This window comes from Heterodontus francisci, chromosome 17, assembly GCF_036365525.1.
Source record: "Heterodontus francisci isolate sHetFra1 chromosome 17, sHetFra1.hap1, whole genome shotgun sequence".
NCBI lineage: Eukaryota > Metazoa > Chordata > Chondrichthyes > Heterodontiformes > Heterodontidae > Heterodontus > Heterodontus francisci.
This window is the reverse complement of record NC_090387.1, coordinates 38,084,042-38,100,262: the sequence shown is the minus strand read 5'-3', so window position 1 is coordinate 38,100,262 and position 16,221 is coordinate 38,084,042. Positions and strand designations below refer to the sequence as shown.

Sequence of the window (16,221 nt, the reverse complement as noted above, 5' to 3'; positions counted from 1 at the left end):
CCAGCTCAGATGAAGCCTGCCTTATCTGTCATGTTTCTGTTGTTTCTCCTCTTCCTCCAAAAGTCAGAAATATATAAGGTAATTCCCAGTTGGAAATCCATTGTGGCAGTAAGGTAGCAGATACAGTAAAGTGCAACACCACACCCAGAATCATAAAGACTCCTCGAACAAATGTGGAGCAGGAAAAAAAACTAAGAAATTCAGGAATGTTCTTGCAATATTGCAATCTTAGTACTAGTTTCTTTCAACTGATTTCCATATTGGCCACAGCGTCCAACAACCCAAAATGCCTACTTTTCTGGGCAGACAAAAGTAACAGTGTTAAATGTGTGGAAATGACAGAAAATCATATATGTAACTCCATCACTTCATAATGCACAACTTTATATTCATCTGTCCATAACCTCATAGGTGCTTCCACTTTAAAACATGATCAGAGAATTGTAATAGGGCAAAGTAGACCGTGATCTATCTCGCTTTATGGAATGCCAGCCAATTATTTTGTCAGGAACACCACTTTATGCCCCAAATAATGGACACACTTGGTCTGAAAATATAGGCTCTTATGTACATAAAACTAGAATTCTAATACTTTATTTGCCATTGCATTTTGAATTAAATGTAAGATGTTAAAAAAATCATTTCAGTCATTACTAATTTTCGGAGATGATTGAGGTATACAAAGTTATGAGGGGCATAGACAGGGTAGATAGGAAGAAACTTTTTCCCTTAGCAGAGGTATCAATAACCAGGGGGCATAGCTTTAAGGTAAGGGGCAGGAGGTTTAGAGGAGATTTGAGGAAAAAAATTTTCCCCCAGAGGGTGGTTGGAATCTAGAACACACTGCCTGAAGGGGTGGTAGAGGCAGGTACCCTCACAACATTTAAGAAGTATTTAGATGAGCACTTGAAACACCATAGCATACAAGGCTACGGGCCAAGTGCTGGAAAATGGGATTAGAATAGATAGGTGCTTGATGGCCGGCACAGACACGATGGGCCTGTTTCTGTGCTGTATAACTCTAGAAGTCCAACATAGGTCCTGATCCATACTCTTCCTTTTTTATTGGTTACATGCTCCTATTATAACCCCAGCATATGTGGATCAAGGTGATCAAATTTTGAGTGGTATTTATTAAAAGGAAAATTAAATAAATTGTACTTGTAGTAGTTTACTGCTGTGTGTGTTTATGTGTCGTAACTCCAGGATTTTTTGAATATATCATTCAAACTTTTTCAGCAGTGCTGAGCCAAAAATACAATAATGGATTTCAGCTACACTGAGAGAAAAAAAACAAAAGAAAAATAAATTGTTGGAAAGTCCATTCACAGAATAGTCCTTTTTTACAATTTGGTTGTTGTACATGGCTTTATTTCAGTAATCTGTGCCAGCATTTTATTGGCCTGCTTTTGTGTAACATGTTACATTCACAAAGGGAAAATCTCAGTCTGACTCCTTTGGCTTGTTAAGTTTATCTGAGGTTTATCAATTAATGCTACATTTGTATTATTAGTTATTTCGAGTAGTAGTAATTCTGCAATAGTCTTTACTCCTAGTGGTGTGGAATCTGTTTACATTTTGGGCTGATTCCACAGGGCCAGCAGTTTGTGAGTTTGTGAGTTCAGAGCATTGCTGACTTATGTGGCATGTCACTCAGCCCATTACAATGAAAAAGTAGCTGACGTTAGGTGAGCATTAACGTCATTGTTCTAGTTATGCTCCCTGTGGTAACACCAAGGAATAGACAACTTGAGAGAGGCTGGAAATAACTGAGGGATCCATTTCAGAGATAAATACTTCCATGTCTGTCGCCTGTAATGATTTGGGCCAACAACTGACAGCATAGCAGTCCACCAAGAGGACAATATTTCCAATATGGTGCCTGCAATGGAAATAGCGGTATGTCCTTGGACAGATTGCTTTCAGTGAGTGACTGAGTAGTGTTATGACCAGATGAGAAGGGTCTAGGGGTTCAAGGTTTAATTTTTAAAAACATCGTATTTTCAGCTCCCCCCCTCAGTGAATCCTTGTTCACTGCTTTCCAATTACAAGGCAAAGAATTCAAATAGGTTTTCTTAGATTTAAACAAGAAAGGTGGAAGTTTATTAATCTTAAACTCCATTTCAGTTAACGACTACGAATACGCGACGCAACAATGCGAGCATGCATACGCGATGGACAGACACGCAGATAGAGACAGAAACAGTAGAAGGAATAAAGGGGAAACGTTTGAGGCAGTATCTGGATTGTAGTTACAGTCCTTTGACTTTGATGTTGCCGGTAAGTCTTGCTGTTCGTTGGGGACCAGTCCACACTTTATCTTGTTTCGATGTAGGAGTCCTCTTTCGAGGTTTACGTGTCTTCAGTGGGTCCGGAGGCTTGTGAGAGAGAGAGCCAGCCAGGAGAGAGGCTGTCATTGTTCCAGGTTCAGTTACAATCTGCTGTCTGTCCAACCTGCCCTGTGAACACAATTCAAACCTCCAAGTTGGCCAGCAGGTTAGTCATGTTTTTTTCAACAAACTCTCCTGCGTCTTTTGTGGATTCCAAAGTGCTTGGAGGGGGGGGCGGGGGGCGGGAGTGGTGCTGTCTCCCAACCCGACAATATGTGGTTCACCATTGGCCAGCCCAATCTCTGTTAATTGAATCAGTGAGCAATTCTTTTGTCTCTCTGAGCACTGTTTAAAAGAGCATTTTATTAAAAGTGGTTAGAGAGAAGATAAGTACAGGAAAACATGCATCTTGTTCATTCATTCAGAAATCCTAACATTTGTTATAGCCTGTCTTTTCTTGGTAGCAGTGCTGCTTTAAACTGCCCTCTTTGGCATCCCAATAAATATGTGGTTTTTCGGGAAGTTTTTCAGTTTGCACATTTCCAGGAATGCCAAGGGTGTCTTTTGTTCTTGTTGAGGGCTGCAGGGGGAGAGTTAGATTTAATTACCCTTAGGTTGGAGTTCTGCTCAGGGATGGCGGCAGTGGCGATTCCACTCAGAACTCTCTTTCAATGCTTTGATGAGTCATGCAAGGGCTTTTCACCTTCGGGGATGGCTGGTTCCCTTTTTTCCTGACTGTGGGGGATGATTCTTTGCTAATCTTCCCTTTGTCCTCTGGGGCACTCCTGCTTGCAGGTATTTGCCCAGATTCTACTGCACTCCCCTGTGGCACATCGACTAGGTGAGGCATCACCCTCACTGTTTCTCTACCCTCTTGAGGACTTTCTTTGTCTCTGCAATTTCCTGTAAATGCTGTTAGCAACTCTGGTGGGGCGCTTCTAGTGTTTGCATTTACATAGGAGGCTGTGGGGTCCAACCTTTCAAATATTTCAGTGTTGGCTGACCGGACAGTAAGGGTTTCTATTTGGGATTCCTCCCGGACTTCTTTTAACCTGCCCTCTTGGTCCCTTTATCCCCTTTTTTTCTAACCTTTTGCCAGCTTTGTGCCCGTCTGTCCCCTTTTGTTCTTGGCAGATGTCCCTTACAGTTCACCAACCCTCTGCTGGAGGGTCCTCCAAACACTGAGACGGGTCTTAGGGGTGCAGATTTCACTGTCAGTTGGGGTTTCCCCTCAACCTGGCGCATGTGACAACTCCTACAGTACTCCACCACATCTTTGTGGAGTTTTGGCCAGTCAAACTGCTGTCTTATGCGGGCTTTGGTTTTTCATATACCAACATGTACAGCCACTGTAGTGTCGTGGGCTATTCTTACTATTTCTCTCCAGTACCTCTGCGGCACTACTAACTGGTGAACTACTGTCCATTCCTTGCTCTCAGGTCTGTGAGGAGAACTCCATTTCCTCATCAGTACCTCATTCTTTAAATAGTAGAAATCAGGGACTCTTTCTGCTTCAATTTCAGCCTGGGCAGCCGGTGCTAACTCTGTCAGTACTGGGTCAGCTCACTGAAACTCAGCTAGCGAAGATTCATTTAATTCATTCCCTGCATCTCCTAACTTTCCAAAGAAAGCCTCAGACAGACAGACCTCTGGTCATCTTCCTGCAGTGCCAATTCAGTCTCCTCTGGGGGAACTGGTTTGATTATGGCCTGATTCATTACACATGCAGGGAAACTGCAGGGGACCATCTCCTGCCACTGCCCTGTCTCTCTGACCTCCTGCAGTCTCTCATTCACTACTGGGGAAGCTATCTCCTTCGTCCCTGCCAGATCATTATCAAGGAGCAGGCCAACCCCTTCCACAGGCAAACTAGGGATAATCCCTAAGGTCACTAGTCCCAAAACTAGGTCACACTCCAAGTGCACCCGGCGTTAAGGTACAGGCATACACTGCCCTCCAATACCATTCACCACCATTCTGGTGTTTACTGCATTCTTTGGGGGAAAGGTCAGGCCTTTTCCCAGTAAAAGGGATCTAGTGGTCCCTGTGTCCCTGAGAATTACTATGGGCTTGCTTGCCCCACTTGAGGGGTATGGGGTTACTCTCCCTTCAGACACAAAACCCTGATAACCTTCAGGAATCCTGTTAAATTTTCCTGCACTTGCAGCCATAGGCTTCCTGTGTCTCACTGTGACTGCAGTTAAAGCCACAGCTTGTCCTGCTGTGCTTTCCATCAGGGTGTGACCTGATCAACCCTATAGGTTTTCCCTTTAGTTTCCAGCAATCAGCTCTTAAATGTCCTGCTTTATTACAATGGAAGAACACAGGTCTCTGGGTCTCACTCCTACTTACAGCACCTTTTTGGCTGGAGGAGGGCCCCCCTATGTCTCATGCTTTTCTTTCCCTCCCAGGACTGCTTTGGCTTCTATCACCTTCCCACCCTTTGTCCTTTTCGGACTTGTGGGGTTGATTAGGAAAGGTTTTCCCTGGGAAACCAACTTATAAATGAGAGCAAACTCATCAGCCAGCACTGCGGCTTGTCGGGCTCTATGAACCTTCTGTTCCTCTACATGTATCTTTATGGAGAGTGGGATAAAGTTTTTAAATTCCTCGTGCAAAATTACTTCCCTGAGATTTTCATAGCTGAGCTGCACTTTAAGTGCCCTCAGCCACTAGTCAAAAGCCAGCTGTTTATTTCTCTCAAACTCCTGGTAAGTTTAATCAGCTTGCTTCTTGAGGGTTCTAAACTTTTGGTGATAGGCTTCCGGTACTAACTCATATGCCCCGAGATAGCATTTTTTGTCAGCTCATAATCTGATGAAATTTTATCAGGTAACATGGAATAAACCTCATGGGCTTTTCCTATTCATTTGCTCTGTATCAGTAGAGTCCAAGCCTCAGCTGGCCACTTTAACTGTCTTGCCAGTTTTTCAAAAGACACAAAAAACGCTTCCACGTCTCCCTCATTGAATTTTGGGGTCAGTTGGGAAAGTTTTAACAATTTTGTACCCAGCCCTGAATTACACTCCTCCATATTGGCCATGCTTTCACTGGGGTTACTCTGTTGCCCTCTAGTTAACACAAGCCACTTCAGCTCTCTCTCTTCACATTCTTTCTGGAAGGTTCTTTCTCTTTCTCGTTCTCCTCTCTTTATCTTCAGGTTCCTTCTGGAAGGCTCTTTATCTCTCTCCTTTCTCTCTTTTTCTCTTTCCCTGTTTTCTGATTCATGTTTCCTCTGTTCCAATTGTATCTTTGCGAGCAATACCCTGTTGGAGTCTATTTCTAACCTTGTTTCTGCTTCTTCAGGTTCAAGGGAAAAATGGTTGGCCACTAGTCTTAGGAGTTAAGAGTTCCTAGCCTTGCCACTTACAGTGATCCCACACTGTTCAGCCATTTTCCTCAACTCCTCCATAGGCAGTGGTTTTAACTTATCCCAAGTTACATCCCCCTGGCTTGGGGAGCTACTCACTTCAGTCACAGACATGTTAGTATTCTAGCACACACAACAATAAAAACACCTGTATTGAAATCTTTTCTCTTTTGGATTGGGATCAATTTGGCTTCCCACTTCCAATTTCTCTCATTTTTGGTGTAAACAAGGTGGTAATAACCTGAAAATTGTGTTGGGTCACTTACCACCTTGTTTACACCAAAATGGGGCCTTTATAAACAACCCTAAAAGCTTTCTGAGAAGATTAGCCATTTTCTATGTTGGCCATTATTTTTAACCTCTTGCACTTATTTCGTTAATAAAGCATCCAAATTAGTAATCTAAAAGAGGCAAAAATGCTTCATTTTGTTGCGTAGGCATCGCATAACTAGCAGGCCACGTGCACCATCCTGTAAAATGCTCCTCAGGCTACACTGCTTGGTACAGCATAATCTGGATATCAGTTTTACAGGACTGTAGCACTAAGAATTTTATGTGGTGTACATATTCATCTAAGAAGTATGCTTTTATTCTATTTTCAGAACTTGCAATGCTCTCTATCCCTTTTTAATAGAAAGGCTGCTTTAAAAACCTTGTATTTTAGTGTTTAGAGACATTGATTTAAGTTGCATTAAAATTGATTTGCATAAATGCTTATATTTTTTAACAGAAATCCGAGTCCAACAAGTGCAACATATTTAAAACTCGCACAATGCCAATTTTGACAATTGTTGTTCACGGATGCCCAAAGATATGTACACATAGCTCCAAACAAACTTCCTTTTCAAGAGACTCAAAATCTGATGACAGGAAGTCATTTGTGAAAATAGGGACATAAGTCGACATGCAAACATGATTTCCTGTACATCTGTTTTCAAAAGAAATCAAAAATCTATGAGAAGTAATTGAAGTTATTGAGAAAATAAATTTGTGATTTCTGACCATTTACACTTGCAAATCAGACGCACTAATGGTTTTCATTTTGAAAATATGATTTTCATAATAAACCTAGACAGTGACTCATAATGACTGAAACCAATTCTGTAAAAATATTTTAAAATTACTAGGGTGATAGATCACTGTTTGCAGATAGCAGTTTCTAGCCTGTTCAGAGTTAAAATAAAACCAACCAAAATCTACTGAAAGGAAGTCACTCATGAAGCCTGATTAGAATCAGATGAAACATTTTTATTATGTTAATAAGAACAAAAGTTAGTATTTATAGACAAATAAGTGAACAGTGTCATAAGGCCTCAATATTGTTAATTATTGGTATGCTTGGAGAAGGGGAATTAATTGAAATTGAGAACTGGGAACTGTCTTCACCAGTTACCTTTTTGACAGAGAGCATTCATACAGTGGAAATATAGACCTTTTTCACAAGGCTTACTGCTGCCAAAGTTCTGAGTTTAATGCTGTACTGATGTTGTTCCAAGCCACAATGAATCACACACTCCATATTACATTGTATCATTAAAACAATGCCTATGAAATGTTATGGGTTTTCCTTCTTAACCAATTCAATTCCAGTCACCGTACAATCAGAAGCACAACATTTTTTTTAAAGAAAGCCATCAGCATTTCAATACTGTAAACTTTCCATGTCTTCCAATAATTGTGGTGCAATGTACCATTTTATAAAAGCTGCAACATGTTAATTTGTTAGATGATCTGATGTACTTTTCAGAAACCTTGGGCTGAATTTTACCAGCCCCTCAATGCCGCGAGTCGCGGCGTGGGAGCCGGTAAAATTCTGTGGGGAGAGGCCCGCCTCGACCCACGATGGCGAAGGGCCCGCCGCAAATTACCAGCAGCACCTCAATGACAATATGTAAAACGGTACTTACCTCTGCAGATTATGCAGCCCTCCGCCTCTCGCTCTGCACTTCTGGATTGAACTTTGAACGGGCAGCCATCACTTGCCGCCCCGTTCCCGAACAGAAAAACAGACACGTCATGAGAAGCAGAAGGTTTCGCTACAGAAGGTAAGTTCCGTTTTCAGGGGTGTCGCTCTGCATACTGGAGGGAAGTGGGAGGGGGGGGATACTCAGGGGTCTCACTCTGCATATTGGAAGGGAAGGGGGGAATACTCAGGTCTCACAGCGCATACTGGAAGGGAGGAGGCGGGGGGATACTTAAGGGTCTCACTCTGCATACTGGAAGGGAGGGGGGATATGCAGGGGTCTCACAAATAAGTAAAAGGCTTGCAGATACCATGTTATCAAGAGTTGGGAAATTTCCAGAATCATCTGCATCTATTAGCTATTTCTATTCCCAGAGGGCCACAGAGTCCTGAAAAGCACTTTAACACTTAAACAGCTAAGTGTTTACAGCTTATTCCAAAATATTTTGTAAGATCTAGATCTGTACCAACCTCATGATATAATTTATACAAGAGAATGCATCTGTTTCATTTTAGAACACATGAAAATATAAGAATTATACACAGAACGTATAGGCCTAAACAATCAGGGAGGGGGAAAGTCAGAGACCATGACAGTGTAAACTTCACTCTCTCTTAACTCACATGTGGCATTCCAAGTAGTAAATGTGCAATCTATATAAGCATGTATGAATAATTACATTCCAGCCTGAAGCTATTATAAAATGATATTCTCAACACTGAAATCACTTTCAAACTAATGTATACTTCCTTGTCGTTCAGTTTCATTTGTCTTTACCCCAAGATCGAGACCCAGCTGACTGAACATGTACTGCAATTTACTGACTGGCAGTGTGATGAAATTGGCAAAAACATTCAAGTTTAGTTGCACTACATATTAAGCTTGAAGTTGCTTCATCCCTCCTAATAATTTAAAGACCATCAACACCACGTTCTGTGGTTCTTCACATCAATCTGGTTGTCAGTGTAAATTGCACATTAAAAGACAAAGCTTACATTCAACAGGCTATTTCTTATAACTATGCTGGAATGAATACTTTTAAAAATGGAATATTCCATTTATACTGTTACTTATAATCTGGAGAGCTTGCAGTTTACAAGTGGATCTGCAATGGAACTGCTTAATCAGAAAGTACTATAAATACAGCACAAGAGGAAAAGATCAAAATGAAGGCATCAGTTTTCATTGATCTATGAGGTACAGCACATCATGGCCTGATTGACTGCAGCCCCACTCTTCAACAGTGAGGTAAGTATTTCTTTGACAGTTGTCAGGAAGCAGGTGCTGGGGCGCTTTAACTAAGGCCCCAGAACCTGCTGCACAGCTGTCAAATGATTCCTCACTGTGCCAGATGTCCCCCCTCCCCACGCAATATGGTGGGGCTAGTTTGGCGCAGTGATGCTAATAAGCCCCTGTGCACAGTATCGCGGGGGCTCTGCGGCAGCTGCTGAATGCGGTCACCCCGCCAAGTTCAAAGGGCACTGCCGCGGAGCGCAGTGCCCAAATAAAATTCAGCCCCTTGGGTCATATTGCCATGTGGACTTCTAAAAAATGCATCCATATTATTTTCAGCCAATAAAGATAGATCTACTCCAGTATTAAGCACACGTAGTCCAGGGCACAGGCTGGAGAATGGTAGGGAATGGAACACAGAAGAGCAGAGTGGTTGGGCAGGACATGCAAAACATTGATTGGGAGTAGAGTAGATGGGCACAGTGAGAGCTGAAATAGAGTGTGAATCTGTAACCTTTGGGACTGGGACATCTTTTACTTTTCTACCATTATCCAAGGGGAGGAGGTGGCGTAGTGGTATTGTTACTGGACTAGTAACCCAGAGACTCAGGGTATTGCTCTGGGGACATGGGTTCGACTCTCACCACAGCAGAAAGTGGAATTTGAATTCAGTTAATAAATCTGGAATTAAAAACCATTGTCAATTGTTGTAAAAACCTATCTGCTTCACTAATGTCCTTTAGGGAAGGAAATATGCTGTCCTTACCTGGTCTGGCCTACATGTGACTCCAGACCCACAACAATGTGGTTGACTCTTGCATGCCCTCTGAAATGGACTAGCAAGCCACTCAGTTGTATCTAACTGCTACAAAGTCAATAAAAAAAGAATGAAACCGGATGGACCATCCGACATCGACCTAGGCACTGGAAAAGATAATGGCAAACCCAGCCCTGTCGACCCTGCAAAGTCCTCCTTACTAACATCTGGGGGCTTGTGCCAAAGTTGGGAGAGCTGTCCCACAGACGAGTCAAGCAAGAGCCTGACATAGTCATACTCACGGAATCATAATTACAGACAATGTCCAAGACACTGCCATCACCATCCCCGGGTATGTCCGTCCCCTGGCCCACTAGCAGGACAGACCTAGCAGGGATGGCGGCACAGTGGTATACAGTCGGGAGGGAGTTACCCTGGGAGTCCTCGACATCGACTGCGGACCCCGTGAAGTCTCATAACATTAGGTCAAACATGGGCAAGGAAACCTGCTAGTTACCACCTACCGCTCTCCCTCAGCTGGAGTCAGTACTCCACCGTGTTGAACACCACTTGGAGGAAGCACTGAGGATGGCAAGGGCACAGAATGTACTCTGGGTGGGGGACTTCAATGTCTGTCACCAAGAGTGGCTCGGTAGCAGCACTACTGACCGAGCTGGCCAAAGAACATAGCTACTGGACTGGGTATGCAGCAGGTGGTGAGGGAACTAACAAGAGGGAAAAACAGACTTGATTTCGTCCTCACCAATCTGCCTGCTGCATTTGCATCTGTCCATGACCGTATTGGTAGGAGTGACCACCGCACAGTCATTGTGGAGACAAAGTTCCATCTTCACATTGAGGATACCCTCCATTGTGTTGTGTGGCACTACCACCATGCTAAATGGGATAGATTTCAAACAGATCTAGCTATGCAAAACTGGGCATCCATGAGGCGTTGTGGGCCATCACCAGCAGCAGAATTGTACTCAACCAGAATCTGTAATCTCATGGCCCAGCATATCCCCCACTCTACCATTACCATCAAGCCAGGAGACCAACCCTGATTCAATGAAGAGTGCAGGAGGGCATGCCAGGAGCAGCACCAGGCATACCTCAAAATGAGGTGTCAACCTGGTGAAGCTACAACACAGGACTACTTCGGTGCCAAACTGCATAAACAGCATGCGATAGACAGAGCTAACCGATCCCATAACCAACGGATCAGATCTAGGCTCTGCAGTCCTGCCACATCCAGCCATGAATGGTGGTGGACAGTTAAACAACTAACTGGAGAAGGTGGCTCCACAAATATCCCCATCCTCAGAAGGGGAATCCCAGCACATCAGTGCAAAAGATAAGACTGAAGTATTTGCAACAATCTTCAGCCAGAAGTGCCGAGTTGATGATCCATCATGGCCTCCTCCTGAAGTCCCCAGCATCACAGATGCCAGACTTCAGCCAGTTCGATTGACTCTGTGTGATATCAAGAAACCACTGGGCACTGGATACTGCAAAGGCTATGGGCCCGGAAAATATTCCGGCAATAGTACTAAAGACCTGTGCTCCAGAACTAGCCACGCCCCTAGCCGAGCTGTTCCAGTACAGCTACAAACTGGCATCTATCCTGCAATGTGGAAAATATCCCAGGTCTATCCTGTACACAAAAAGCAGGACAAGTCCAACCCAGCCAATTACTGCCCCATCAGTCCACTCTCAATCATCAGTAAAGTGATGGAAGCTCTCATCAACAGTGCCATCAAGCAGCCCTTGCTTAGCAATAACCTGCTCAGTGAAGCTTAGTTTGGGTTCCGCCAGGGCCACCAAGCTCCTGACCTCATTACAGCTTTGGTTCAAACATGGACAAAAGAGCTGAACTCAAGAGGTGAGGTGCGAGTGACTACCCTTGACATCGAGGCAGCATTTGACCGAGTACGGCATCAAGGAGCCCTAGCAAAACTGAGGTCAATGGGAATCGGGGGAAAACTCCTCGCTGGTTGGAGTCATACTTAGTGCAAAGAAAGATGGTGGTGGTTGTTGGAGGTCAATCATCTGAGCTCCAGGCCATCACTGCAGGAGTTCCTCAGGGTAGTGTCCTAGGCCCAACCATCTTCAGCTGCTTCATCAATGACCTTTCTTCAATCATAAGGTCTGAAGTGGGGATGTTCGCTGAGGATTATACAATGTTCAGCACCATTTGTGACTCCTCAGATACTAAAGCAGTCCATGTAGAAATGCAGCAAGACCTGAACAATATCCAGGCTTGGGCTGATAAGTGGCAAGTAACATTCAAGCCACACAAGTGCCGGGCAATGACCATCTCCAACAAGAGAGCATCTAGCCATCTCCCCTTGACCTTCAATGGCATTACCATCGCTGAATCTCCCACTATCAACATCCTAGAGGCTGCCATTGACCAGAAACTGAACTGGAGTAGCCATATAAATACCGTGGCTACAAGAGCAGGTAAGAGGCTAGAAATCCTGCAGCAAGTAACTCACCACCTGACTCCCCAAAGCCTGTCCACCTTCTACAAGGCACAAGGTAGGAGTGTGATGGAATACTCTCCACTTGCCTGGACGGGTGCAGCTCCAACAACACTCGAGAAGCTCGACACCATCCAGGATAAAGCAGCCTGCTTGATTGACACCTCATCCGCAAACATTCGATGCCTCCAGCACCAACGCACAGTGGCAGCAGTGTGTTCCATCTACAAGATGCACAGCAGCAAAGCACCAATGCTCCTTAGACAGCACCTTCCAAACCCGCGACCTCTACCAACTAGAAGGACAAGGGCAGCAAATGCATGGGAACACCACCACCTGCAAGTTCCCCTCCAAGTTGCACACCATCCTCAATTGGAACTAGATTGCCATTCCTTCACTGTGGCTTGGTCAAAATCTTGGAACTCCCTAACAGCACTGTGGGTGTACCTACCTCACATGGACTGCAGCAGTTCAAGAAGGCAGATCACCACCACCTTCTCAAGGGCAATTAGGGATGGGCAATAAATGCTGGCCTGGCCGGCGATGCCCACATCCTCTGAATGAATTTTTAAAAAATCCAGCAGGGAGACTAACTGGTTCAATGGACATTGTAGAAGTATGTACACTGTGTGGTGAATGGGATGCTAACCTACTCTAAGGTTTCATGAGGGAAAAAATGGATAGTGCATGCATATGTTGGCAAGGTAGCTAAGGGAAGGATTGAAGAGATCTGGGAACAGACTTGGAACTTAACATTTCCAATCACTACATAGAAGCCATCAACAAAGTGAACAGGATGCTGAACTGAATTACCAAATTCATGGAGTATGTTAGCAGACTGCAACTTGTGTAGTGTCCAGATTTAGTTACTGAGATAAAAAGGAGGCATTGAAATCCTGGAGGCGGCCATCCTCATCCTCAACCATAGCACATGAGTACAAGAGACAAGGCTGAAGTGTTTACAAGTGCCTTCAGCCAAAAAATGGATAATCTGATGAATCTTCCAAGGACTCCCTCATCAATGATGGCAGACAGTTTAGTTCACTCCATATGATATTGAGAAATGTCTGTACCCACTGTGTAGTGAAAGTTATGGGCCTTAACAATATTCCTTTCCAGCATTGAAAACCCATGCATCAGACTAGACAACTTAAAATTCCCCCATTCATCCTTTACCCTGTGGATAAAGGATCTTTATCCTCCCATCCATCTCCCGCACCAAGGCCTGCAGTGCTTGTTGAAGAACCTTGGAGCATGCTCTGTACCCTGTTGCTCCTTTATCTAAGGGGACAGTAGCATAGTGGTAATGTTGCTGGACTAGTAATCTAGAGGCCCGACTAATGCTCTGGAGCCATGTGTTCAAATCACACCACAGCAACTGGGGCAGTTTAAATTCAATTAATTGATAAATCTAGAATGAAATGTTAATCTCATTCATAATGACCGTGGACCTAGTTCACTAATCTCCTTCAGAGGAAGAAATCTGCTGTCCTTACCCAGTCTGGCCTTCATGTGATTTCAAACCCACAGCAATGTGGTGGACTCTTAACTACCCTCTGAAATGGCCAAGGAAGCCACTCAGTTGTATCAAACCTCTGCAGAAAAGTTGAACATGAATGAAACTGGATGGACAGACCAGCTGGCATCAACTGAGGCACTGAAAACAACAAAGGCACACCCTGCAAAATCCTCCTCACAAACATCTAGGGACTTGTGCCAAAATTGGGAGAGCTGACATAGTCATACTCACCAAATCGTACCTTATGTCCAATATCCCAGACTCCTCCATCACCGTCCCTGGCTATCCTATCCAACTGGATGCACAGGCACTCCAGAGGTGATGGCACAGTGGTATACAGTTGGGAGGGAGTGACCTTGGGAGGCCTCACCATTGACTCTGGACCCCATGAAGTCTCATGTTGTCAGGTCAAACATGGGCAAGGAAACCTCCTGCTAATTACCACCAGTTGCCCTCCCTCAGCTGATGAATCAGTGCTCCTCCATGTTGAACACACGTGGAAGAAACAAGGGCACAGTACTCTGGGTGGGGACTTCAATGTCCATCATGAAGAGTGCCTTACTGGCACCACTACTGACAGAGCTGGCCAAGTCCTGAAGGACATATCTGCCAGACTGCACCTGCCGCAGGTAGTAAGAGAAGCAACAAAAGGGAAAAACCTACTTGACCTCAACTTCACCAATCTACCTGTCACCAATGCATTTGTCCATGGCAGTATTGGTAGGAGTGACCACCACATAGTACTTGTGGAGACAAAGTCTTGTCTTCACACTGAGGGGACCCACCATCATGTTGTGTGGCACTACCATCATGCTAAATGGGACAGACTCAGAACAAATCTAGCAGCTCAAAACTGCGCATTCATGAGGCACTTTGGGCCATCAGCAGCAGTAGAATTCTATTCCATCACGATCTGTCACCTCATGTCCCAGCATTTCGCTCACTTACTATTACCATCAAGCCAGGGGACCAATATAATAAAAGCAAAATACTGCGGATGCTGGAAATCTGAAACAAAAACAAGAAATGCTGGATTCACTCATCAGGTCTGGCAGCATCTGTGGAAAGAGAAGCAGAGTTAACGTTTCGGGTCAGCGACCCTTCTTCGGAACTGACAAATATTAGAAAAGTCACAGATTATAAACAAGTGAGGTGGGGGTTGGGCAAGAGATAACAAAGGAGAAGGTGCAGATTGGACCAGGCCACATAGCTGACCAAAAGGTCACGGAGCAAAGGCAAACAATATGTTAATGGTGTGTTGAAAGACAAAGCATTAGTACAGATTAGGTGTGAATATACTGAATATTGAACAGCAGCAAGTGCAAACCTGAAGAAAAACAACCTGAAAAAAACAGTGGGTAAGCCAGGGGACCAACCCTGATTCAATGAGGAATGTAGGAGCGCATGCCTGGAGCAGCAGCAGGCATACCTAAAAAAAAAAAAAATCCCAACCTGGTGAAGCTGCAAAACAGGACTACATGCATGATAAGCAGCAGAAGCAGCATGCGATAGACAAGGCAAAGTGATCAAAGTCCTGCCGTATCTGATCGTGAATGGTGGTGGACAATTAAACAACTAACTGGAGGAGGAGGCTCCAGAAAGATGCCCATCCTCAATGCGGAGCCCAGCGCATCAGTGCAAAAGACAAGACTAAAGCATTTGCAACCATCTTCAGCCAGAAGTGCCGGGTGGATGATCTGTCTTGACCTCCTCTTGAGGTCCCCACCATCATAGATGCCAGTCTTCAGATGATTCAATTCACTCCATATGATATCAAGAAATGGCTGAAGGCACTGAATGCTATGGGCCCTGACAACATCTCGGCTGTAGTACTGAAGACTTGTGCTGCAGAACTACCCACGACCTTAGCCTAGCTGCTGCATACAGCTGCAACACTGGCATCTACCCGACAAAGTGGAAAATTGCCCAGGTATGTCCTGTACACACAAAGTAGGACAAATCCAATCTGGCCAATTACTGCCCCATCAGTCTACTCTCAATCATCAGCAAAGTGATCGAAGTTGTCATCAACAGTGCTATCAAATGGCACTTAGTCAGCAACAACCAGGGAAGAAGTGGGGTATGTTTGTTGATGATTGTACAGTGTACAGTACCATTTGCAACTCCTCAGATGCTGAAGCAGTCCATCACCGCATGCAGCAAGATCTGGGCAACATTCAGGCTTGGGATGATAAGTGGCAAATAACAAAAGTGCTGGGCAATGACCATCTCCAACAAGAGAATATCTAACCATCACCCCTTGACGTTCACCATCATTACCTTGCTGAATCACTATAATCAACATCCTAGGAGGTTACCATTGACCGGAAGTTTAACTGGACCAGCCATATAAATACTGTGGCTACAAAAACAGGTTAGAGGCTGTAAAATCCTGCAAAGAGTAACTCACCTCCTGACTCCTCAAGCCTGTCCACCATCTACAAATCAGGAGTGTGATAGAATACTCTCCACTTGCCTGGATGACTGCAGCTCCAACAACACTCAGGAAGCTCAGCACCATCCAAGGCAAAGCAGTCCACTTGATCAACACTTCAACCACCACCT

The 16,221-nt window shown here is 44.4% G+C and overlaps 1 protein-coding gene across 19 annotated transcripts in view; it reads left to right on the top strand.

Annotated features, from left to right (window-relative positions):
• The window catches only part of banp (BTG3 associated nuclear protein), a 376,487-nt gene that overhangs the window by 276,781 nt on the left and 83,485 nt on the right, over positions 1-16,221 (top strand). For 4 of the 19 annotated variants that reach the window (XR_010976675.1, XR_010976677.1, XR_010976678.1 and 1 more), the window contains one exon: positions 7,616-7,745. The exons of 10 other annotated variants lie outside the window; for them this stretch is intronic. Coding sequence is in view for 2 of the 9 variants with exons in the window: in XM_068049292.1 (XP_067905393.1) it covers positions 2,336-2,465 (130 nt within the window). In the remaining 7 variants the exon portion in view is untranslated. Of the gene's footprint in view, positions 1-2,335; positions 2,497-7,615; positions 7,746-16,221 lie in introns of those variants that run through there. 5 more of the 19 variants (XR_010976672.1, XR_010976674.1, XR_010976673.1 and 2 more) reach the window with 2 other exon arrangements.